Source organism: Ascaphus truei, chromosome 6 (assembly GCF_040206685.1).
Source record: "Ascaphus truei isolate aAscTru1 chromosome 6, aAscTru1.hap1, whole genome shotgun sequence".
NCBI classification, from domain to species: Eukaryota; Metazoa; Chordata; class Amphibia; order Anura; family Ascaphidae; genus Ascaphus; species Ascaphus truei.
In genome coordinates this window covers 127994263-128021227 of record NC_134488.1, presented here as the reverse complement: position 1 = coordinate 128021227, position 26965 = coordinate 127994263, and the positions used below count along the sequence as shown (strand labels likewise).

The window sequence follows — 26965 nt, the reverse complement described above, 5'->3', positions numbered from 1 at the left end:
CCCTTCTTGATCGGGCAAGCTACCAAGCAATGCGGATCCTTCAGCCCTATGTAAAGTGCCAGCAGGCCCCTCACTCAGGACTCTGGACTTTTGGGGCAAATCACCTGCCTTGTGGTTACAAGAGAACCAGTTGGCTTCAATCTTTGGGCATAAACCTGGAAGGGTTTTTCCACAGAGCTCTTTTCTCAGAAAGGGAGGTGTTATGGACAGTGGCCAAGGGACCAGTAAAATAAAGTTTAAGCCCGGTGCCGGGCCCCTGTCGATTCTCCCGTGGGGCTCATTTGTCCACCAGACCCCAAAGCTACACAGTTTTGATGTGAAGCCCTGTCTTACCCTGTCAAGTTGAATTTTAATCCTGTTGTGTAAGTGTAATAAAGCATAAAAATGTCAGAGTCTCTGGACATGCATGACTTGTGCAGCCCGCATGTCCAAAGGAAATGGCTACTGGTGGGACTGGAGGAGGATATGAGAGGCACTGGCACTGGACAAAGGAAATGGTGTTCCGGGGGCAGAAATGGGACTAGTGAGCAATCAGTCCGAAGCTCGAAGCCATTTGCTTCCTCCCTAGCCAGAGCGACGCCAGCCCTAGTAGGCGTTGCTCCCAATGGTCAGTTTGCATTACCCCCCACAGCTTTTAACTCTTTCATAACCTGCCGCTGGCCATGATTGGTCCATGGAAGTAAGCTCTCGCTTCCCGATTGGTCCGTCAGCTGAATCCACACTCGGATTGGTCTCCAACCCTTCTACCATGATTTCCTATAGCAGATGGAAGGATAGAAAAAGGGGACCAGATCAGGGCTCCTGAGCGCATTCACAGTCTAACATGGATAAGCTAAGGAGTATGCTCTGAGGCAGTGTTTCCCAACACTAGTCCTCAGGGAACCCCAAGAGATCAGGTCTTAGGCACTGTCTGCGTTGCACGCGCGCCTGCCAGGCTGGCGGCACCTACAGCCGAATTCCTCGGTCTGCAGTGAGCTGCAGGGGGAAAGTCAGGGGGGTGGGTAGGGGGACACGGCCTTGATGTCACCCGGAAGGTTCGCCCTCATTGGCTGAACAGCCGGGGCGTCGCCACCATAGCGGGCGCTGCAGCAGCCAGTGGGGACCAAGCCTAAGGGATATCCCTGCTCCATCACAGGTGGGTCAATCGGCGGCTCAGTCAAAATGATTGAGTCGCTGATTGACCCACCTGCGCTGGAGCAGGGATATACTTAAGACCTGACCTGTTGGGGTTCCCTGATTACTGGCGTTGGGAGACACTGCTCTATGGAGTGAGGAAGCAAATTCTGGGTATGCCTTCAATGTGTCACTCAGCACCTAGCCAGCTAGGGTTCCTGATTTGTGCTCTGTGTCATGCTTGCTGGCTCCAGCTGGAATAAAACATATTTTATTGAACTGCTTAGTCCTTCTGGTGTTTTGATCCCTGGGTAACGTTCTGGTGTTCTGTGATAAAAATGTATTATTTACAGTATTTAGTATTTAGACCCATCTTTTTTTCTTCTATAAATTCACTTTATTAGGAATAGATTATTGACATGTTCAATGAATGTTTGCAGATCACTAAAAGGTTAAATGTAGTTTGTGATGGACTATTGCTCTCGGGTTTGTCAGATACAAATTAACTCCATTGATAAAAATGAATTCTCTTGCGTAAATTATTGGAGTCAAAGTTCCTTTGTAGATCCAGAATTAGATGATACCTTTTCTTATTACTGCCAAATGTAAAAGGGGCAGTTCCTACTTTATTTTTTGTGGGGGGGGAGCAATAATGCAATATTTCCAGCTTCAGGCACCCCCTGATCCCTGAGTCACATGATATACCTGTAAAGGTTGCGCTGGTACTGTGTCCTCTAGGGGAAACAAAATGGCGGTTCAAATCTCTCGCTCCACATGTGCCAATAGGAAGCTGCAATGGTGGTGCCTGTTTATCTTGTTGCCTTTCTTTTGGTGACAATAATGGCCAGAAAGTCTTACTTAGCAGCTTTAGACAAAATATGTTACGTTATCTGTATGACTATTGAGTAACACCCTGTTTAATGTGTATATGATAATTGTGCCTCCTGCTGCAGGTTTGAGACTGTTTCTGCTCTTACAGTCTGTATGGTAATTGCGTCACCTGCTGGAAACGTCAGAAAATGTTCTGTTCTTACAGTTTCCTTATTTAAAGTAAGTTGTTATCTGAAAAGGATAAAAAGCTGGGTGCAGACCTGTCTGAGACATGTGACTGTGCTCACAAATGATATTTGCATTATTTTTGCAATCCCCTGTAGTTTGGGTGTTTTTGGGGTTCATGATTTTGCTGTGGGTTTTTTTGGGGGGAGGGTGGGGGCATTTTCTGTGCCACCTGGGTACAGCGCAACGTGCCTGGGTGGCACAGAAAAGGATGCGTCCAGCATCAGATCAGCGGGCGGCTGGTAAGTCAAGCCAGGATGGGGGGTGGAACTGGAGGGGGGGCTAGAGGGGGACAGGGTTAGTTTCAGGGCTCATACACAGGGGAGGAAGGTATATGAATATGAGTAGTAGGGGGATCAGGGTAGAAGGTGAGAGTGCAGGGGAGGAAGTAGCCAGATACAGGGGTTTAGGGGGGGAGGCATGGTAAGTGCATCAAGTGCAGGATGAGCTTCAGGCGACACGGGGTTTGGAGGGTGCAATAGGACCAACAGGGGGTGGGGAGGGGGGCACGAGTGGGGTAGGGGTAGTTGAGTTGGTGTCAGGGCAAGGAGCAACAGAGATGAAGGGCGTGAAGCATGTGCCGGGTTTGATGAATAAGATTACGGGTGCCCTTTCTCGTTTTCACTTCACAGCATTCAGGTCGTTGGTCCCGGGAGCGGCTATGACAGCGGAACCATGCCCGCACCAGCTCTGACAGCAAGCAGTGGGAGAGTGATGGATAGGGTGAAGGCTTCATTAGACCAGGTACGTGGTCAGCATACAGCAGGACTTGGGAGGAATGGTGGGCCTGGTTAAACGCAGACTTGGAAGAACAAAGGCCTGAGGGCGTAAGGGAAGAGAAAACCAGGGACAACATGTTAAGGTTTGTGGTACAGAAACGACGGGAATTGGGAGGTTCGGTCTCATTGATTGGGACATTTTTAGCAAGCGTCTCCTTCTTCTTAAAGTTGAAGGGAGACAGGGATTTTATTTAGGATTTCATAATCTTCAGGGATTCATGCTGGTTTTCGGGGGAATGAGAACCTGTAACTGGGTCTGAAGGGCCTGTTTCAAGAGGAAGAGGTCCATTTTTCGGATATCGAGAATGATATCCTGATTCTAGCATGGCAAGGTGGGCTAGAGAAGGCAGTGTGGCTAGTGGCGGCTCGCAAGGCCAGTTTAAGGCTGCGTCCATAGGACAGGCCGCGCTGAGCCGTGCGGACGCTCCGCCCTGAGCCCCTGCATCCTCAATAAGGATGCCTTGAGAGGAGGCTCACGCGAGCGTCCGCAGGTGTGCTGAGGCTTTGGAATTTTCAGCCGACAGCCAAGCTGTTTTTCAGCGCACTGTCGGCTGAAAACATCCAATCAGCCTGAAGCAGCGTCAACGTCACGGCGCCGTGACGTCGGCGCCGTGACGTTGACGTCAGTGCGTCACGGGCGATTGGCACAGCGACGTCACTGCCCCGCGTCCAACCACCTCCCCCCGGCTCCCTTCGCGCACGCTGGCTCGCCTGCAAGTCCATGGAATCGCGCTGACTTCAGCAGGCGAGCCTCAGCGTTAGCGCGCCTCCGCTCTGCTGAACCCTCTAAGGCCCCGGCCTAAGGTTTGTTAAATTACCTTGCTGGTGGCGGGAGTAATGTTACTCTGGGAGGGGGACTCAGTCTGAATTGGCTCCAGGAGGAAGGTCTGTACATATTACCGCGGTCCTCCCTTTAGAAGTTTGCTGCTGGTAAAAAGATAGGCCTTACATATAGAAAAACAAAAATTCCTGCACTCCTACCAATTAGGCTAAAATATAATAGTGATCTTGTGGGCAAAGGTTATTTAGTTAAACCCTTTGGCCATAGCATAATAAGCCGGCAGCCATGTCAAGGCATAACCACATTTGCAGGTACTGTACCTTCACTGAATATATGATATTAATGTCCTATGGACTAGTGAAACACGTGAGAAAGCCCTGAAGGGGTTAAATAAAGCATATGCTATTGTAAGGTGTGCAATTAAAAGCTGGCCAAAGCCAGTATCATAGTTACCTTACTATAGAGGTAAACTGTGGGTGCACAAATTCCCTGGTGTGAATATAATAAAACTTACACATATTTCTTTCTGTCAGCCTTACACATTCACCAATGGAGGGTGATGTGCAGACTGACACCCTAGGGAATTTGTGCAGGAATCTGGGTCCCTAGTTGGGGATAATTATGGAATATTTATCCGTTGTTATAAATAAAAGTTGTGACCGTTAATATCTCACAAAAAGTTGTAGGGTGAGTTTATTGGGAATGGGAGAGGGGTCCAGCTCGAGGCGTGGGTAAGTCATGCTTCAGAGAAGAGCAACACTAATTAAAAAGGTATGGGATGCAGTATTTTACCCTGTGTTGAAAGTCTGCAAATATTACCACTCTTTACCATGAAAACAAATCTTTTCAATTTGGCCCAGTATCCAAAGAGGAGATTACACAAGCGCTCCTCAAATTAAAATTTAGCAGCCAATGTGGACCTGACTTACTACAATCTAGGTTCCTAAGACTTGGTGCCCCAGCAATTGCCAAACCAATTGCTTCAATAGTCACTCTATCCTGTCTGCAGGCCATATCCCTAAGACCTGGAAAGCTACCAGAGTTGTCCCAATCTTCAAAAGTGGGGACAAAGACACTGTCTCAATCTACAGGCTAATCTCCCTTCTCCCAATCCTATCCAAAGTCATGGAAAAATGTGTCCACTCCCAATTAAGCGATTACTATAACAAGACAAATTTCCCTAGCCAATTCCAATCTGGCTTTCGCCCCAAACACTCTACCGTAACTACCCTGCTAAAAGTTTGCAATGAAATCCAGTGTGGAATGGAACAGGGTCAACTCACTGGTGCAGTATTCCTAGATTTTGCAAAGGCCTTTGATACTGTTGATCATGCTATCCTGCTTAACAAACTCCAGAGCTCTGGAATAGGGAAGCATGCTTTAAACTGGTTTCAGTCCTACCTATCAGGTAGAACCCAACATGTGTCCATCTCACGCTCTAACTCCAACCCCCTGGATATCACCTGTGGTGTACCGCAAGGCTCTGTTCTGGGGCCCCTACTCTTCTCAGTGTTCATCAATGATGTTCCCACATCTTGTCAGGAAGCCTCAATACACATGTATGCAGATGACACAATCCTCTATGCACACAGCCATAGCCTCTCTGACCTTCAACACATAATTCAGTCTGACTTTTTGAGACTCGAAAAATGGATTTCCCAAAACAAACTGTTTTTAAACACTGACAAGACTGTAACAATGGTATTTGGGACCAAGACTACATTTTTAAATCTTCCAGCGACTGAGCTCCAGATTAGAACCAACACTAACACCACCCTAACCCCTGTCAATTGTTTTAAATACCTGGGCATGTGGTTTGACTCCCACTTAACATTCGGGATGCACATTGATACCCTGACAACCAAGACCTATGCCAAACTAGGGGTACTTTACAGGAACAAATCCTCTCTAAGTCTCCTGGTCAGAAAGCGTATCGCACAGCAGATGCTAATGCCAATTATTGACTATGGAGACATAGTATATGGCACGGCACCTCAAACCCACCTTAACAAACTTGACACCCTCTACAATTCAATTTGTCGTTGTGTTCTCCAATGCAACTATAACACACATGACTGCGAAATGCTCAAAGAACTAGATTGGTCATCACTCGAGTCTAGCCGCAAAGTTCACCTTTCCTGTCTTGCCTTCAAATTCTTTATGGGCAAGCTACCCAGCTACCTGAACAAGCTCCTCACCCCTACCACATGCAGCACCTATCATCTGAGATCAGACTCCAAAAGACTGTTCATTGTCCCAAGGCTCAACAAAGTATCCGGACGTTCCTCCTTCTCTTACCGTGCACCCCAAAACTGGAACAACCTACCAGAGACTCACATATCCACCACCAGTTTAAGTTCTTTCAAATCTAAGGCTGTCACACATTTTAATCTGGTCTGTAACAGTTTCATACGCCCATAATATATATTATCTTTAACTGTTCATGCAATGTCTTGTATATAATGTATACCCTGCTCATTTATGTAACTGTATTTGTAACCATGTATTATTTGTCTTAACTCTGTGCCCAGGACATACTTGAAAACGAGAGGTAACTCTCAATGTATTACTTCCTGGTAAAATATTGTATAAATAAATAAAATAAATAAATAATAAAAAAGATTTTGTGTAGGTGTTGAAAATCAAACAAAGAACAACACAAACAAATTGCTTAAGTGTAATAATCTCTCAAACCTTTATGTACGTACGTGCTGGTTGCAGCCTGCCAGGAAATGCATTGCAGGTCTCCCTGGCCATACTTGAAATGTTCATCCTTTTATGAAGATCAAACAGTACAGTGCTGCAGTCATTAGTTTATAGCAGATAGACCTTGTGTCTGGTGCTGCTCACTATGTATATCTGTGCCGTGTATGGTGACAATCATATGCTACGGTAATTCTGTTAAATCATTTCAGTACTAATTGTATATGTGAATAACGGGATTGGTCTTGTAACCCTATATTTAAAGGGGAAATCCCACTTTGCAACATGTTTACTTGCTTTTCAGGTTGAGGTCAGATTAGAGACCCTCTAACACAGTGATTGCAAACCGGTGGGGCGCGCCTCGACAGGGGGGTGTATCAGGATTTCAGGGGAGGCGGGTGCAGTTTAAAATAAAAGCATATTCAATATTATAATATAATTTTTTTATATGACAAATGAAAAATAAAACCATGATACCTATTGCTTTCTTGCTATAGAAAGTACGCAGCTTATTGCATCATCCTATGACACGCAGTGGGGCGCCTATTATCTTTCTTTCCTCTCAGAGTTACATTGTAGAGTTCGGCGTGTGTGGATGGTGCCGCTGTGCCACTAACCAGCCACGTGGGATACCACTGGCATTTTATTCTGTTTAACGGTGAGTTAATGTTTTATTTCAAAAGAAACATTAGTATTGTGGTTCAATACATGATAAAATACAGTGCAGTATGCAGTACAGTGCGCACAAGAAGAGGTCTGGGATTAAATATAAAAGTGTGAGCATATTTCAACACATCAAAGTGTTTTTCATTCTCATGTTTCTGTGCTGCTGCTGCTGCTAGGGGTCTGGGCAGTTTTCTCCATCCTGATTGGATTAAATATCATTTATTTAAAACACTGAATACCATACTGTCAATCATCTACAGTATATAATATAAATCTTTACCCTCCTATGTCCCGTCCCGTCCCCCACCACACACACATATATATAGCTCATATATTATCTAAGAATGCTGTAAGAACATGAGACTTGCCACAAAATGTGCAAACTATATTTAAATGACAAATTGGCATATTTAAAGCACATTTTTAATAACATGTTTAAACAAATTTTCGGGAGTTTACAAAGAAATGGGAAAGTTTGCTGATTGAATTTTGACACATTCGCCAATCGCTAGTTGGGAAAATAGTAAGACAAATGGATGTAACATTTGATCAGTCTCTCTGTATAGTTACTAGTATTGTATATACTAAAGAAAGTTCAGCCAGTGAAGGTAATGATGAATATAAAGCCAACGACTCAGCCTCTTACTGAGCCTTCAATAATGACAATGTATTTATCTTTCAGGTTATTCTCTATCATGTACAGTGTGTGAGTTCCACTGAAACATCCTGCACAGGCCCCTCTATAACCTGCCCTGATAATAACATTTGCGTGTCATCGTACGCAGTGACCGCAGCAGGTATGTTGTATTCTGTATGTCAATGACTTGAATGTACTTGTAGCCATGTCTAAGATTGGTGTACACTACCGACACACTTTATTAAAGTGTGGCTGGTTCCGCAAGCCGGGAGATTTCCCGGCTTGCTAGTGGCCGCCCCTCGGCGTGCCGCGCGTCACCGACGCGCGGTCACGCGTCATCGGGAGCCTGCGCCCCCTGCACGCGCGTCCAGGGCTCCCCGAGGGAGCCCTGGTGTCCCGCGATCGCGGGACGGCGGCAGGGGGTTCCGGGGGACCCGGCGGACCCGGCAGCGGTAGGGAGAGCGCCCCGATCGGAGGGCGCTCTTCCGCTGCTTCGACGCGCGCCCGTCACCCTCCGGCACGCGCCAGGATACTGCTGCGGCCAAGAACGGGCAAATGCTCGAATAAACTTGGCCGCAGCAGTACATATATCTTTCTCATGTTGGCAGTAAACCTGGTAAGTATGCAGGATTGCCAGCAACAATCAATGAGGTTTGCCCTCACACCCTGGTGAGGTGTCATATATCCCCAAAGGAAGTGACAACATGAAATGTGGCCCCACTTAGTGGTACAGAGCAGGTTTGTTCTCTGGGGGGTGATATAAGACACAGCACTGCCTAAAGTTAGAAGTCAGTTTCCTGTTGTTGTGCTGCCTCTGTTCAGTTAGAGGCACGGGAAGGTTTGCAACAGTGTTGCAGTGTCTCCTGCTAGCTGTGAGTCAGTGAGCAGACGCAGGACATTGGGGAGAGTGAGAGGAGCTGACAGAGACAGAACAGCTCAAGAGAGAGAGACAGAGCAGCTCAGGAGAGAAGCTTACAGCAGCCAGAGAAGCTGGGGAATCTCTTTGAGAGTAAAGGTGGAAAGCAGCTCTATTAGGGAGAAGGGACCTTCCTAATGGAGTGCTGCACAGAGATGAGCGGCTGAGTTGCTATCTGTGAGAGGCAGCTTGCCCATACCATGCAAATAAAGATGCCCTGTTCAAAGATACCCCCACTGTGTGAGTGTGAGATTACTCAACAGTGGATGGCACCACAAGAAAGGAGTTCCTCACCAGGACCATCTCCCTGCGGAAGCACAGATCCTGATGAGGTGGAGGCGCTGCACATGAAGTAAGTTGGACTTGCACCCACTACCTCAGCTACCTGTCCTGATGACATCCCCTAATACCATCAAGCGGGAGACTCAGGAGTCCTGTTACTTGCAGGTGCACCACCAAACACGATCACATAATGGGGACCGGTTAGACCACACGAGCCAACGTGAGATTGGGGGGGGGGGGTCAGACAAGGGGGTCCACCCGTTACAATTGGAGGCGCTGCTGAGAGACTGTTAACAGGACAGGCTTTTGCTAGGCACACAATAGGAAACAGGGTGAGTGTCTGCTGCCACTTTGTGCTGCGTGGGATGGAACCAGGGATAGTCGGGGAGCTGCAGGCCGCACAGACGCCTTGGGATCCGCTAGGGGTTAGTGGGTCTGGAGCAGGGGGCTATTGCTGTCCTAGTCGCCTTGAGGTAGCACTAGCGGGGGACGCCTGAATGGGTAAACTTGTAACTTAGGGCAGGAATTCTGGAAGGGTCCTCACTAGGCTAGCCAACAGTAGGTAGACGCCCAAAGTACTGCATGGAAGAGCCAGAGTACTCTAGTCTCCATTCCAGATCACTTACCAAGAGAGGAGCACAGACTGGAGGAAAGCGATACAGCAGACACAGAAAGAGTGAGCCTAGCCTGAGGTAGTGCAAACACGAGTCAGATCTATGTTAGGTACACAAGGTGGTGCACAAGGCATTTTATTGCATCGGTGTGGCAGCTGCCCCGCAGAGAGGAGCTCCATGTGCGATAACAGAAATTATAACAGAGAAAAGAATGGCGACCGCAAGAATGGAGGCTCTCTCAAGCAGTGAGTCACACCTAAGAGGGTGGCTCCCGCCAAGTCGGGCGAGCACCAGGACTGTACAATTGTTGCAGAATTCTGTCCGGGTTGGGCGCGAAAAGCAGAGCCCCGCCCCTGCACTGTGAGTAGTTCAGCACAGAGTCAGAACCACTCCTTGGTAGAAAGTGCCCCTCCTCTAGAGAGAACAGTCAGAATGGAGGATCTGCAGAGCGCAGAAGGTCCAGGATGGCGGGCAAACGAGGAACACGCATTTAACCTGTGCGTGGAAGAAGAACAAGCTACAGAAGAGACTTTTGTGAGCCTGTTGTAGACTGGCGTGACAGCCGTGCCTGCACCGGGTTTGTCCTGTCTATGCTCTCGGGATAGTAACCCCGAGGATAGTGAGGACGAAAGTGTTGCTAGATGGGAGGAACGAAATGGACTTTGTTATCATTCAATATACAAACAGCCAAACGCTACCTCAAATGTGATGCAGAAAGATAGTACTAACCAAAATGGCGGTTCCCGCGTTCTCGGGACACCGCGTGGGCCAGCTGCAGAAAGTCTTGCAACTTTGCAGTTTGCTGATTGTTGGCCAGGATTGGCGCCAGTGATGAAACCCCACCCTGTTGGGGAGTCTGGTGCGAAAGCTGGAGCCGCGCCCTCAGGGACTATGACTCACTCCGCCCCTGTGCTGGGTCAGCCTACAAGTCTACGAGACCCTCCTCTAGAGTCCACCATGGGGAGTGCGCACATTGAATTGCCAGTAGCAACTTCTGTTTCCCCTAAGAAAGAAACAGAATGCAGCAAACAACAACCTCAGCTACCAGGAGCATGGCGGGCCAGAGGAGTGACTTACCCCTTTCTTTTGTGCCCGTGTATACATAAAGTGAGGAAGGGTGATACGACCTTTGCCTGTTATTCATTGCCTAAAGGATTCCGGGAAGTATCCAATGACGGAATCATCAGCTTGAGGTGTGAGGACTCTGATTGTGTATCTCTGGGAAAAGAACTTGTTTGGGAGCTACTTTCTTTGCAAAAGGAGCAAACCAGCTTATGTCTAGCCCTTATCTGCCTAAGCGTGAGGAGTTCCAAGCTCCGATGACAGAGACGGCTCCAGATCCGGTTCCAAAACCGGAACCCCAGATGATGGAACCATTCCTGACGGAATCAACGAAGGGTAAGGTGACTGCCCAGGGAGAAGGGGGATCGCTACCACTGGTACCGGCGGAGCAGGACCGCTTCAGGCCGATGGCCCCCAGCGAATGCGAAGCGCCCCGACGCTGTTCCCCTGCGGAGATGTCCCTATCCCCATCCTGTACTACTGAAGACAGTAGTCAATCAGCTGTGGTGATGCGCCAGCCGGCGGACCACACAAGTGAAGCTGAAGATAAAGAGACATTTATCCCATCTGCTGCGGACCCTGATGTAGGCCCGAATGCCCTACAATGGCCAGTCCGGCCTACCACAGAGGAACCCATCGCAAGCCAGCGGAGTGGTGAGGAACCTCCTAACCCCCCACAGGCGCCGGTGGTGGCAATGGTGGAGAAAGGCCTAGCCCAGACCCGGACGGAGCGGAGAGCAGAACCATCACTTCCGGTGGCGGATGTCGTTCTGGAGGAAGAGGTTCCGGTTTGGAACCCAACGCAAGATGGCGGCGAGTCCAGTGAGATGGCCGTGTCCTCCCGGCCAAGCAGCTGTACCAGGAAGCCTGGGTCCGGGAAGAGACAGCAGGCCCTGCTGAAGCCTGGGAATTTCGGACATAGGTGAACCAGAGTGCCAGTCCGATGGTACCGGGCAAGTTAGCGAGAAGTTGCGGGTCGTAGCCCCGCATATGCCAGCAGTGTTTCCCTATGCCCAACCCCCGGCCATAGTTAAAACCCCTGCCCCTGTCACTTTTTCCTACAGGTCCCAGTCTAGCCAAGGGTTGTCTGGGGAGTCCCGAGCCACTTCTGAAGACTGGACTGGAGAAAATCTGGACTGGGGTGACTGTTTTACATCTGATGATGGGTCGGGGAGGGAAATAGCTATGCAACAAAGGGTATATTGCACTAATGATGACAATCGTACTGTTACTGTGGGGTGTGATCCTAAGAGCCTTGGGTCAAATTTTGGGTCCCCAGGGACATTGGGAGTTTCGTCTGGGAATTTGGGTAATGTTGCTCATATTGTGCCTATTGCCCGGGGAGCCCCCTATGTGCCTCCAGTGTCGGCAAGAGTTGTCAGGGATCGCAAAAAGTGGTTACTTTATTTTCACCATCCATGGGAGGGAGAAAGTAAGTTCGAAATGGGTACCCCTGATGAAGATAGGGGATATGGCACTGATGAAGAGGAAGGATCGGGGGAAGAAAATTGGGATCCTGGCGGGCTAGATGAGAAGTGGTGTAGTCAAGAGGGGATAGTCTACATCTCCAGGAGATGCCTTTGGAAAATGTATGGGCATAATCCTCTCAGTTCACTAGCATCCAAGCCAGAGTTATGGGCTGATTGTGGGTGTCTAGTATGTCCCCTAGAGTGTTACAGCATTGCTGCTCTAAACCCAGTAGACCATGCTGTGCGCAAGCCACCTTAAGAGGGTAGAGTAGTCCCAGTAATGGATACTCCAGCATGGGGTAATCCTAGTTCTTACACATCTACGTTAGGATGTATCTGTTATTGTGTTATGAAAACATATGTACTGTAATAATGTGTGGTTATGTTTTGCAGTGCTACCTGAAGGAAGGTTCTGCAAATTTAGGTCCCAGCCGGGCCGTTGGGATTCCACCAGGGGGAGAATGTAGCCATGTCTAAAATTGGTGTACATATCTCTTTCTCATGTTGGCAGTAAAGCTGGTAAGTATGCAGGATTGCCAGCAACAATCAATGAGGTTTGCCCTCACACCCTGGTGAGGTGTCATATATCCCCAAAGGAAGTGACAACATGCAATGTGCCCCCACTTAGTGGTACAGAGCAGGTTTGTTCTCTGGGGGGTGATATAAGACACAGCACTGCCTAAAGTTAGAAGTCAGTTTCCTGTTATTGTGCTGCCTCTGTTCAGTTAGAGGCACGGGAAGGTTTGCAACAGTGTTGCAGTGTCTCCTGCTAGCTGTGAGTCAGTGAGCAGACGCAGGACATTGGGGAGAGTGAGAGGAGCTGACAGAGACAGAACAGCTCAAGAGAGAGAGACAGAGCAGCTCAGGAGAGGAGCTTACAGCAGCCAGAGAAGCTGGGGAATCTCTTTGAGAGTAAAGGTGGAAAGCAGCTCTATTGGGGAGAAGGGACCTTCCTAATGGAGTGCTGCACAGAGATGAGCGGCTGAGTTGCTATCTGTGAGGGGCAGCTTGCCCATACCATGCAAATAAAGATGCCCTGTTCAAAGATACCCCCACTGTGTGAGTGTGAGATTACTCAACAGTGGATGGCACCACAAGAAAGGAGTTCCTCACCAGGACCATCTGCCTGCGGAAGCACAGATCCTGATGAGGTGGAGGCGCTGCACATGAAGTAAGTTGGACTCGCACCCACTACCTCAGCTACCTGTCCTGATGACATCCCCTAATACCATCAAGCGGGAGACTCAGGAGTCCTGTTACTTGCAGGTGCACCACCAAACACTATCACATAATTGGAACCGGTTAGACCACACGAGCCAATGTGAGATTGGGGGGGGGGGGGTCAGACAAGGGGGTCCACCCGTTACATACTGTATTAGTGAGGTTCTTTTATTGCAGAGGTAAGAAAGTTAGATGTATTTCATATCTGTCAGTGGGAGAGTGAAAGAGACAGAACATGTTAAGTTACAGGGAGATCTCTTTGAGAAATGGGTACAATCTCACAGCCCTAAGAGAGAATAATAATCTAATACATGTCAAAGATCTGAGGAATTAGCCAGGGCCACATTCTATAAAGTACATTGACATTATTCTGTGTGTTAACATTCATCTTGCGCAATTAGTGATTAACCCTCTCACTGCCAAAGTTATTTGCTGTATCTATTTTGGTCAATTAATAAGAATACTCTTTTCATATCTACAGGCGGAATAGAAACTAAAATCTTTACCAGAAATTGTGAACCACAAACCAGGTGTGGAATAAATGGGAGTATTACCCTTCCTACATACAAATCCTAGATAAGCAGTTCCTGTTGTACTACTGATAACTGCACTTCTCCCATACCCACCTGTAAGTGCTTCTGTGTCATTATTTACCTACTGTAACTGTCTGTGCTACCTCCAGTAATCTATCTGTGCCAGATTGTATTTATATCTTCTCTTCTGTGTTACTTACACCACCTGTGTTTAGATACATTTTACTTTTACACACCAGAGCATGCAAAGTCACATCTGTATATAGAACCCTGTACCCTGTTTTTATTTCATGTAGGATTATACCAGGTGACACGGGAGACAAGTACTTTTAACACCTTTTACCTTCTGAATCAATTCACTATGAAGTCACAATAGTGGAATAAAATGGGGTTTATTCTGCTAAAACCAGCAGTCATACAATGGTACACAAAATACAGGGAATACACGCTTAACTGGGGTCTGGGGGGAGACTCTAGCCTCACTAGGTGCAGGGCGCCTGCTTCAGGAAGGCTTACCCTGTCCACTCCACGTCCAGGAACATCATGGTACTGTAGCCAGGTCCCCCCTGCCTGTCAGCACCCCCCTCACCTTGCTGGCGATCGCGGGTGCCGCCGAGCCCAATGGCGGCCCCACCAGCCAATCGCAAGGGTGAGGGCGGTCAGGCTCCTGCTCGGGGGTTGCCGGGGACGCGTGCGGCCGGTTGCCAAGGCCGCGATCGTGTCGCAGGGCTCCCGGCGCTCTTGAAGCAAGGCTGTGAGGGCGCTGCCATTGCGCATTGTATCGCGCATGCGCAGTCAGAGCCAGGCGCCGGGAGGACTCCAGATAGCTCGTGCATGCGCAGATAGGAGCCCTCGAAACCCTAGCCTTCCAGGGAAGGCTCTGAGCAGGGACTACGAGTCCCATGAGCCTCTGCACACCCCACGTGACGCCAGGGAGCCAATAGGGCCTAGGATCTCTCTAGAGGGAGAGAAAGGATACATTTCGCGTGCTGAGCCCACGCTAGTTAGTTGGAGCTGGGAGCAAGAAGGGGAAGGAAGGGTGTGTGGAGCAAGTGGCTCCCTGCACCAGGTAAGGTTCCCCCAGGTCCCAGACAGGCCCCAACTCCCCACCAGGCTAGTGGGTATGTGATAACGGACGGCCCCAGGTTAGGGACTCTGCCCTTAGTTGCATGTGTGTGCTGTTTTGTCAGAGTCACGGCTGTCAGTGCTGTGAGGTCTGACAAGAAGGCACAGGGTTTGTGCAACACGTTTGCTGCAAGCACCCAGCAGGCTGCAGTGCGTTGCTGCAGGCCCTGGGAGTACTAGGTTAGTTGTCAGGACTGGGAATAGCTAGGGGGGGGCGGAGTAGGCCAGTTAACCCCCAGATATGTCCTCACTCCCCAGTTTGTGGTGCTACAGGGACAGGCCCTAGGTTAGGGACCCTGTCACAGTTGCGCTAGTGTTAGATAGGGACACAGTGGACGCTGCGCTTCCCGTGAAGAGATTTGGGCTCAAGTCTGTGCCCACAGAGACTATTACTAGGGTGAGATCGCCCCTGGCGGACCCCGTACAAGGAACCACAGGATCAGACGTAATCACCGAGCGATAGATCCTTTTCGAAGCAGTTGTAGATCCGAGCACTGGAATGCTCGGCAGGTACTCTAACTCTACAAGTGCACCAACAGTTCCATTAGTTAGTGACTGCGCAGTCACACATATCCTCTCTCAGTAGGAGTGCGGGACATTGTGTGGGGATTATTGGACACGGGGTGGGATCACCCGGTGTTGGGGGAAGCGTCCTGCGCGACGCTGTAGTCCGTGTCTCCTCTAGAGAGGGACACCCGTTATTCTGTTGATGGTATTTGTGTCTTATGTTCTCAAGTAAAGGTATTAATTATTATACTTACGGTGTGCTAGTTATTTGTATGTGTCCTGCGATGAACAATTCCCGCTCTGCCGGGAACCATCACAGGTGGAGGCGCTGCACCGAGTACAGGGTTACTCCTAATATAATTGCCCCAGGTTCCCCGTGGCGGAAGCTCAGCCCTCCTGTGAGCCTAACAGGTAAAGCACCACACCTGGTAACACTAAGTTCCCCGCACCCACACTATATCTGCGATTGGGTGGGGTGGAATACCCGTTACAGTACTATCACCAGGATAGATACCTGGCTTACCCCACTGAATGGGTCTTTGTTCGTATCATACCTTGGCCACGTTCATAGCACTTGTCCTCAGCTTGGCTTGGCTTCTCCGCCATCTCAGTGCCTAGTGCGTTGCTATTGCGAGTGTAGCCCCGTTCCCCTTGTGTCTAGGGAAACTACGTGTGGTGCGTTACCTGGGCTCACAGGAGGCCAGATCCTCCGCTGCAGGGAGCCCTGGGTGTACCTGATTCTATTTGGTGACCTCCACCAGAAAAGGATCCGAATACAGTATGATAGCCCCTCCCAAGACAATACAATAGTAAATACACACACAGTTATGGTAAAGATTATTTACTGAACATGCAACTTAGTGAATAACTACACAACACAGTACTGTACAGGCCACGCATGGCCGAACCCACCCCATGTACCCACTGTCCAACCACCACCATATCCAAGCACTGGTGAGGTTTCCCCAAAGTACTGAGGTGCCCTGGCACCTAACCACCCAGTGTCCACAGAGCCAATCACACCCTAAAGTTTGTGGTAGCGCTACCCACAGAATGTGTGTGTGGCCGTTGGTGCTCTTTTAGAGATGGTAACCTGCTGGACGCTCCAACACCCGGTTGCCGCCGACTGATGACAGGATCCATCTGATGCAATGAAGACGTGGAGTGAACTCCCATTGGAGTGTCTCACCTTTAAGAGTCTCTCACTTGCGGTTGTGGTCCAAGACCACAGGCCACACGTCACTGGACTGCATCTTTGCTGGGTCCCAAACACTATTGGGCTAATGGGTAAAGTGTCCCATTCTGAAGGGCCTTTCCCTAATGCACCCACAAGCTGATGGTGAGTCAGGGCCTAGCTGGAGCCTGAAGGAGAACTCTAGGCCTAGTCTCAGGGCCACTAGCACCTGAGATATTACTTCACTCTTCTCTGTCCAGCTGTTGACTGAAACCTGGTGCCAGGTGTGCTTAATGTATCTAATCCTGAGCCCTAATGTATCCTCCAGCCTTATTGGCTGTTGCGCTCTATGTGGGTAGCAGCCCCTGGGGTTGCTGGGACATGTACACTGGCGACACAGTTTATTGCACTGCGGCCAGATCCGCAAGCCGGGAGATTTCCCGGCTTGCTAGTGGCCGCCCCTCGGCGTGCCGCGCATCACCGACGCGCGGTCACGCGTCATCGGGAGCGTGCGCCCCCTGCACGCGCGTCCAGGGCTCCCCGAGGGAGCCCTGGTGTCCCGCGATGTGGGGGACGGCGGCAGGGGGTACCGGGGGACCCGGCGGACCCGGCAGCGGGAGGGAGAGCGCCCCGATCGGAGGGCGCTCTTCCGCTGCTTCGGCGCGCGCCCGTCACCCTCCGGCGCGCGCCAGGCTACTGCTGCAGCCGAGAACGGGCAAATGCTCGAATAAACTCGGCCGCAGCAGTAGTCCCTATGCGGAGCCTCTCTACCTAATGGCCGCCGCAATACATACTGCGCATTCACGAGATACACACTGCACATGTGTGAAGGAGCCAAGATGGCGGTGCCCTTACAGGCGTTCCGCCGCGGAGCTCCAACAACCAGATCGCCAGCCCTCCTGCCTCAACACTCCCGCAGCAAGCTGGAGCCTTCCCCCTTCCCTGCAGCCGCATCAGAGATAAGGGGGACCCAGAGGGGACCTGGCTACATGAGCAAAGTACCTTTGAAAAGCCTGCCTTTGTTTCACGGACCAAGCCTAGGAATAAACAAGATGGTCTAGTTCTCTGATCGGACAGTCCCCTTATATAGACCAACCAGTGTATGGATCATAGTTTATCACCACACACAAGCGGGAGGCTTGGCTGGTTGCATTCTTCAGAGGAGGGGGCGTATCATGGGGCTCAGGTAGCTAGCGAGCGGGTAATTCGAAACTGGCCAATGGGAACCGTGCCTACGAGCAATGATTTCCACTTGCCAGCCCCATACCTCCTGCTCGGTAGGCTGCACAGTGTCTCAGAGAACAAAGAGTCTCCCCTGTGGAGAGCCTTGTTTCTGTACAAATTTCTCCGCCCTTCCCCGCTCAACCAAATGGCCCGACACCTCGCTACTCCCATCCTACCCTTTGATACTACATCTCTATGCAGATATTCTGGCAAATCGAAATACCACAGCTGCCTTCATAGAGATGAACAGGCAAAAAAGGAGGAGGAATCCCTAAAATAGTGCACTCAAACTAACAATAATATAATATAACAATTAGGGTAAGTGAAAAAACGGCGGTCACTGCTCCTCTGAAAAACCTCCAACCAGGCGCATAAAAACTAAAATACTTTAATTACATCCAAAAGAAAAAGAACATCCACATAACTGTGAAACTCTTACGCGTTTCGTTCTATAGAACTTTATTAAAGGGTAAATCACGTGACGCGGGACATTTTAATGCAGAGGGATACCGGCACCCCATAATGGAGCCTGTATCTCGGGAAGCAGGGGGTCCCCGGACATAAAACCAACGTGGTTCAGCTCTGGAGACCCCCTGCACCTCTACACTATTAAAGAAATGTATATTAATAAATATTGTAATAAACATTAATACACCCTAAAGAGGTACAGATTAATATATTATCAGTCAATGTGCCTCCCCCCAAAAATAAAAAAACACATCCAAAAAATAAACCTGTAAACAGCAAAAAAAAATTTTTAAGTCTGCACATGGTTTTAACAGCCAATCAGGTGGCTGTTAACCATTTTGAGGGTAAATGTGACGTCACAAGCCATATTTAAGGCTGTGACGCCTCATTTGAGCCCAAGAAGCCGACGAGACAGCATCGGCTGGGATTTAACATGGGGTTTTTTGGATTGACAGATGAAGAAAGAAGATAAAGAAGAACAAGAAATGGTTACAGATGAAGATAGAAGACGGTGAGTAAAGAAAGAAAAAAGAAGATTGGGGTACCTGAGTCGGATCCTGATGGCGGATGGCATCGGATGCTGTTGGAGGCCTTCAAGGTACATGAGCTTCCTGTTACCCCGGGAGTCGGAGGGCCACCGCTTCTAATGGTAAGTAAGATATTCTATGTTTGTAAATGTCTCTTTTTACAGGTTTATTTTTTGGATGTGTTTTTTTATTTTTGGGGGAAGGCACATTGACTGATAATATATTAATCTGTACCTCTTTAGGGTACAGATTAATACATTATTATGCCAATATTTGGGGGGGCATTTCTCGCTTGTTATTGCAGTTAATGATGTGGTTGTGATTTTTTGTTTATGGTTAATGTAATAAAAGCTTTGCGATTGGTGTTCGCTTGTACTTAATGTTATATTATGTTAGCTAATGTGTTTTATGGTTACTTCAGAGATTGTTTTAATTTATTTATTTGTCTTTTAATGGTTACATTAATTAATGTTGGATTAATTCATTGTTTACATTGGTTAGTGTTACTATTCATTTTGAGTTGGTTTAGGGATTAATTGGTTTGATTGGGTAATGGTTGAATTAATTCATTGTTGATGTTGTAATTGCTTCTTTTGATTGGATTAGCTGGCTACTGTTTTTATTTAGTGAAGTGTGTTTTTTTGGAGTTTAGTTACATTTTATTACTGTGTGTCTTGTGTATTAATTTATTGTCATTAGGGTGCCCATTGAGTGCCATAGAGGCTTATCATGCCCATATTATTATTATATGGGTATGATGTACCACTATACTACTCAATGGGTACAGGGTGGGTGGGTATAGTCAGTCTGGGGTGGGTGCTTAGGCCTGACGGGTGGGTGAAGGGGGTATTATGTAACCGCTAAGGTATTAACCGCTAAGGTAATGAAGGGGTTAACTCCACCCGCAACCCCCCCGCAAGGCCTAAACAGCCACTAAGGGCCAAATTCCCCATTCACCCACCCCGCTAGCCACTGTATTGTATGTTTCTTACAGTAAGCCTGGCACGGGTGTTTAACCCCTTCATTGCCTTAGTGGTTAGCCGCTAAGGTAATGAAGTTGCTGTACATGCATGTTTCCTGCCTCGGATGCATGCCGGGGGGGTCCGGAGCTGCTATTAATGGCTATCAGCTCCGGAGACCCCCGGCATCAATCCGAGGCAGGAAAGGGGCCTGATTTCTCCTAAGTCCCGACATATCGCAGCTCATCGACCCATCTCCCCACCAATTGACCAACAATTTTGTGGTGAATTGGATTTGGGGAGAAAATTGTTTTTTAGGGCTGCGATGGGCTGTGATGGGCCGCGACACCCGACTCGCGGGTCTCTGAATCGCGCAACTTTATCAACCATCCGAAAATGGTCGATAAGGGGCTGATCGCTGCTCAGTCAGCGAATTTCGGATGGAGATAAAATTTTGCGTCGATACAGGCCGTTATCGAGCACTTATCGAGGCTATCTGAATACGAGTACCCATTTTGGTCTATAAGTGCTCGATAAGGGCCTTATCGAGGCTTTCTGAATAAGGCCCACACACACAAAATTGGCATGCGGGTGAAATACTTAAACATTCGGCCATATTCATTCAAATCCACTATTGATTACAATCCGGACTGATTTTTTACATTCCGCAAATGGATTCTGCCAGCAGTGGGTGCGAGATCAGGGGCCCGGCAGCGGGATGCAGATGTTGGGCCCGACCTTTGGCCAGGCCCAAACTTCAGCATCGGCCAGCCAGGCCCCCCACACTCACTATGACAGTTGTTTCCGGGTCTCACCCCCCTTTCTATGGTCCTGGCTGGGCCCAAATATTTCTGTCCGTGGCTCAGATTACGGTAATTGAGATAAGGAAGTAATAATAATAATAGCATGTTCTTGTATAGCGCTGATAGTTGTACGCAGCGCTTTACAGAGACATTTTACAGGCACAGGTCCCTGCAGCAAGAAACAGCAGCGTGTTGCAAGAATAAGATTGTGAGAAGACAAGTATAGGGAGGAATTAAATGTGACACTAAATCAGTATGCTAGTGGGACTGGGTAATTAGTAGAGATGGGCAGACAGGTTTGAATCCCATTCCTTGATTTTTTAGATCAAATCCGATTCCCACACCAAAATCCATCTGCAGATTGAGTACTAAAAATTATTAACAGATACATCGATTTCCACCATTAAATTCATTGGGCCCTGATTTTTTTCTGTCACTGAAAATCTGTCCTGCGGGTTCTGGATTTTAACATTGCCACAGAAAGGATTCACAATTCCGTATTGGTTGTGGGGGGTGAAGACTTCCATTATATTTCCCTTCAAACGTCTACCCAAATGTTAGGGAGTTCTGCCTGTGCTTAAGAAGGAGCAGCCCTGAGGTACTCTGGTGTTATGCAAAGTATATTTAATGAGTAACATCCCTCACTTTGTAAGAAGTTTCCATAAGAACTATACTGAGGTGACAAGCCTGAGGCACCCAGTGACTGGAATGAGCTAAACCCGCTGATGGATAGCAACACTGTCACAGCAAACCTTTGAGCTTTCCTTCTCACTGAGTGCTCATACCTCTACATAGCACTTTAACCTCTTCAGGAACAGAGAAGGGTATGTAATAAGCAGTCTTCGGACATGAGACGCCTTCTGGTGCAGTAAGACACCAATGTATTTGAATCGGCTAATAATGTACTGTATACCAGCACCGAATGTGCCTTATTGTAGAACACTGTTTTGTTCATCAACAGTGTTTTGTTCATGATGCGTAATTATCCTACCCATGAAGTGATCACAAAATAAAGGCAGACTGGAATATTCATGGCATCTGATTCTCTTCCTCTTCCTCACTTAAAGTGCCAGCTAATAACAATATAAAGAATGGAGTGACGTGCCGAACCTGCATCTCCGCAGACTCTGATTACTGTTACACTTCGGATACCGTAGAGTGCACTGGGGATGAGAAGATGTGTCTTCTCCAATCTACAAAAATATCAGGTAATTCCACTATATTCACATTGCACAGATATTCATTTACTGCACACGCATTTATCAGTGTCACTATAATTTCTGTATATAGCACCGACAATGTACACAGCACTTTACAAAATTGACAATATAAGGAAATATACAGTAATGCATCATTCAAACAAATATAAAATCAGCCAATAGGAAATGAAATTCCTGCTCCAGAGAGCTTACAATCTAAGTAATCAAACGTCACAGATGTTTCCCACTGCTTACTTTACTGCAAAAACATTGTCCATTTCTTGTTTTAGGATGACACCCTCACCATAATAAGACAATCCCAATCTGGCTCACTGCCTCACTATATAGCACAGAAACGCCACTCTATCCTATGTCTCATTATAGCTGCACCACTCCCTGCGTCACTGTTATACAGTATTAGTAACACTGCAAATGGAGATTTTCTTCATTAAATATCTTCAAATCCTGCACAATACTGGGTAGGTATAGGTGTTATTAGCATCTGACATCTCCAAAGGTACAACATAAACTAAAAACATCTCTATGAAACCTCTAATAATATATATTTTTTTGTTTTAATCCATTATTGATGAAGTTTTTTTTAATAATATTACAAACCTTATAATTGCTTTATAGTTTATTTGCTTATTTAATACTGTACATACTGTAGTTCCAGTGTAAGTTGTGTCAGTTTGTATGGACAAGTCAGTGCGGTCAGTCAAAGTTATCTTTTTCTGCACTGTACATTTAATCTGTTGTTGCCAGAAGGGCCAGTGATGCTTTGCAAATTAATGCTTGTAACTGTATATGACATAGTGAAGATTGTCTATGCAGCGTTATTACAATGTAACCCAGTGTAGTAAATAACACCTATGCTGTGACCTTACAATGTAACTGTAATACAGGGAGAAAAAGAACAGTTACAATGTGCAGTAAAACTCAAGTGTAAACGCATCAAACTGTCACTGTGCCTTATAATCAGAGTAACACTCGTGTTTTATCTGCAGTGTGTAATTACTCAGTAACCTCAGTGTAGAATAATACAAGCAGTGATCAGCGTGGATCAGATGTACTCCCCCTGCTCACTCCACTGAGGTTCAACTGCAAGAATACTGTAAATGCATTTCTCTGGAGTTACACTGTATTTACTCATGTTTCTCTCCTTAGGATCCATATCAAGCAAAGTGGCCCTACGTGGATGTGCCACTGAAAGTATCTGCAATATTGGTAGCCAATCTGCGAGCGGCAATGGTTTAACCACAGAGGTGATAACTAAATGCTCCAATGGAAATATTGGTCTCTACCAAGGCTTTTTCTTTCCAGCTGCTGCTCTTCTGCTGATGAAACTCTTATCTTAGTACATCCTAAAGCAGCCTATAATATATATTCCCCCGTTTACGTAGTGCAGAGTGTATGAGAACTTCTGTATTAGGTGAAACCTTTTTTTTATTTGGATTTACAATAGATATTATAAAACCTACTTATATTGTTTTATTTTCTGTGTACATATAGATTCAGATTATTAGGTGTTTCTGTGTACATATAGATTCAGATTATTAGGTGTTTCTGTGTACATATAGATTCAGATTATTAGGTGTTTCTGTGTACATATAGATTCAGATTATTAGGTGTTTCTGTGTACATGTGTATAAGGATTCAGATTTTTTGTTATTTCAACTGCAATTAATTCTTGTGATTACAAAAATATACAGACTTTAACTTGAATTATTTTATAGAACAGTTATTTTCAACATTGTAAGAACTGTGGAACAGCTTTAAAATGTATTGTGAGCAGGGGCGCCAACAGAAATCTTGGGGTCCAGGACAAACATTTCTGAAATAACTTTTACTTAAATGTTCTCTTGAGTTATTGGAAGACTGAAAAATAAATATTATATTACAATGCAATCTGTTTATTTCAATATTTGTATTAAGTTACCTCAAAACTTGTTAAATACAGGTCTGGGGGGAAGGTATGGGCCTGCAGGGGGAAGTATGGGCATAGGTGGAAGGGAAGGAATTGGTCTTCGGGGGGGGAGGTGTTTGGGCCTCCGGAGAGGGGGGGGGGAGAGTTTTGGGCCTGGGGGGAGAAGGAGTTGGCCTGGGGCGGGGGAGCGAGAAGAGAAGGTATGAACCTGGGAAGGAGGAACGTATGGGCCTGGGGGGAAGGAAAGATATGGGCCTGGGGGAGGGGGGGGGAAGGTATGGGCCTGGGGGTGTGTGTATAGGTATGTGGCTGGGCATGGAGGTGGAAAGGTATGGGCATAAGGGGAGAAGAAAAATGATGGGCCTGGTGTGGAGTTAATTTATGGGCCGGGAAAGGTATGGACCGAGGAGTGTAAGGGATGTAGAACTAGCAGACAGGAGGAGATTATGGGCCTGCGGGGGTTGAAGGTGTGGGCCTGTGGGGAGAGGTATGGACCTAGGGGGAAAGCATGGGGGGAGACGTTATGGGCCTGAGTGGGAGAAGTTTTGGGCCGAAGGGTGAGAAGGTATGTGCCTGTGGGGGAAGAAGGTATATGCCTTTTGGGAGAAGGTATGGGCCGGGGTGGGGGGGACAGTTATGGTCCTGTGGGTGGGGAGTTGAAGATATGGGCCTGGGGTGGGGGAGGATTTATGGGTCAGGACAATGGTTCCCAATCTGTGCGCCGCGGCGCCCTGGTGCACCGTGGCTTGCCTAGAGGGGCGCCGCGATTTTCCCTCCGATTATCCCTCTTTGTTGCCGGCCGGGCCGCAGGGCATTGGCTGCAGGTCAGAGGAAGCTGGGGGCAGGGCTTACGCTTTGTGCTGAGCACACGGTGAGTGTGTGTCTGCCTTCCCGCTCCTGGCTCCTCTGTCTGCGCTGTGTCCCGTCCCCTTCTGCCCCGGGGGATAGGAGAAGGTAGCGGGAGTGCTCAGAGGGTGGGGCAGGAGTTGTACATTTGCCTGTCCTGGCGGTGGGTGCAGGGGGAGGCGGGGAGCCACCTGCAAGGATTGCCTGCCTTTCCTCCTGCCCCCCAGTCACTCACATCCGTCGCTGCCTCTGCTCTCCACTGCTTGTGTGTATCAGTGTGTGTGTGTGTGTGTATCAGTGAGTGTGTGTGTATCAGTGACTGTGTGTGTATCAGTGACTGTGTGTGTATCAGTGTCTGTGTGTGTGTGTATCAGTGAGTGTGTGTGTGTCAGTGACTGGGTGTGTGTGTGTATCAGTGACTGTGTGTGTATGTGTGTATCAGTGACTGTGTGTGTGTGGCTGTGTGTATCAGTGGCTGTGTGTGTATCAGTGACTGTGTGTGTGTGTGTATCAGTGGCTGTGTGTGTCTGTATCAGTGACTGTGTGTCTGTATCAGTGACTGTGTGTGTGTGTGTGTGTGTGTGTGTGTGTGTGTATAAGTGACTGTGTGTGTGTTTCAGTGAGTGTGTGTGTATCAGCGACTGTGTGTGTGTGGCTGTGTGTGTATTAGTGGCTGTGTGTGTGTATCAGTGGCTGTGTGTGTGTATCAGTGGCTGTGTGTGTGTATCAGTGTGTGTGTGTGTGTGTGGGTGTGTGTGTGTGTGTGTGTGTGTGTGTGTGTGTGTGTGTGTGTGTGTGTGTGTGTGTGTGTGTGTGTGTGTGTGTGTGTGTGTGTGTGTGTGTGTGTGAGGTCTGGGAGAGTGTGTGTCTGAGAGTGGGAGAGTCTGGGACAGTGTGTGTGTCTGAGAGCTTGGGAGAGTGTGTCTGAGAGTCTGGGAGAGTGTGTGTCTGAGTGTGTGGGAGAGTGTATGTCTGAGAGAGTGAGAGAGAGTGTGTCTGAGAGAGTGAGAGAGAGTGTGTCTGAGAGAGTGAGAGAGAGTGTGTCTGAGAGAGAGTGAGAGAGAGAGTGAGGTCTGAGAGAGTGTGTGACTGTGAGAGAGAGAGTTTGTCTGAGAGAGTGAGTGAGAGAGAGTGTGTCAGAGAGAGAGAGTCTGAGAGAGTGAAAGAGTATGTGTCAGAGAGAGTGAGAGAGAGTGTGTCTGAGAGATTGAGAGAGTATGTCTGAGAGTGTGTCTGAGAGAGACACCAGCTGCGCACTGCAACTGTTAGGTATGTAAATACAACTTTGTTTTTACTTTGGGCGCCGCGGAAAAATCCTGATCGCCTTTGGAAGCCTTGAACCAAAAACATTTGAGAAACACTGGGTCAGGGTGTGGGGAGTTGAAGGTATGGGTTTGTGGGGTGGGGGAAGAAAAAGGTATGGGCCTGGGGGTGGAAAGGTATGAACCTGGGTTAGGGAGTGATGGAGGAAAAGTATGGGCCCGGGGAGGAGGAAAGGTATGGCCACAGGGAGAGGAGGAGAGTATGGGTCTGGGGGGAGAAGGAAAAGTATGGGCCTTGTGAGTGATACGATGTAGGGCAGGGAGAGAGGTAAGGTATGGAAAGAGGATTATAAAGGGCATAGGACTATCAGCCAGAGAGAGATTACCTTGAGGACTGGATCCTGGAGGTTCAAGAAGTGATCTTCAGACAGCCCATGCAGGCTCTTTCACAAGGGATGTTGGTGTTTTTCGAGGGGCTGCTGATGGCCCACGGAGGGTGGTCCTTCAGACGTTCACCTAGGGGCTTGCTGCCACCAGTAGCTTATGTAGAGGCCTGCGGAGGGTGCAGGTAGGCTTGTGGGTGTGGGAGGGAGGGGGGGGATTGAGAGGTTGGGAAACACACACACACTTTGATCTTGTATAAGTAGCTGCCAAAATGTTATAGTTACTGTAGCCTTTGCCAGGCTATTTATATTAACAGCTTTCCAAAATGGATAATGAAAAGTTAAACATTTGCCATTACCAAATATTCCTCAGGGTACCTTGGTTACCTGCCACTGAACCCCGTGGGTTCCACAGAACACAGGCTGAAAATCACTGATGTTTTGCATGTCACTAATATTATTATTCTCCCTTCATCTACACGTGTGCACTGTGTGAGGTTTCAAAAGCTCTGTGCTGTACATTGTAACGTAATCTGTGAAAAACTGTAATGTTGGTTCACAAAAAGATATCACAACCTACATCAAATCTACTTTTCTCCTGAACCAAAATTGCTACTGTACTTTGAACTACTGTATATTATTGTGCCATCCAAAGTTATATAATCAAATATCCACCACTTTACCTCGTTAGTACTGTATCTGTTTTGTATTCTGTACCTAATGAATACC

At 47.9% G+C, this 26965-nt stretch overlaps 1 protein-coding gene across 1 annotated transcript; it reads left to right on the top strand.

The window, feature by feature from the left end:
* The first annotated feature begins 384 nt into the window (after nt 1-384).
* On the top strand, nt 385-23726 carry LOC142498161 (uncharacterized). The gene is given in 9 exon segments (XM_075606669.1): nt 385-523; nt 2067-2100; nt 2802-2913; nt 3211-3280; nt 7781-7806; nt 7808-7895; nt 13781-13870; nt 21687-21827; nt 22986-23726. Coding segments are annotated over 9 exon segments (891 nt in total). The 3' UTR covers nt 23177-23726.
* Nucleotides 23727-26965: the final 3239 nt, after the last annotated feature.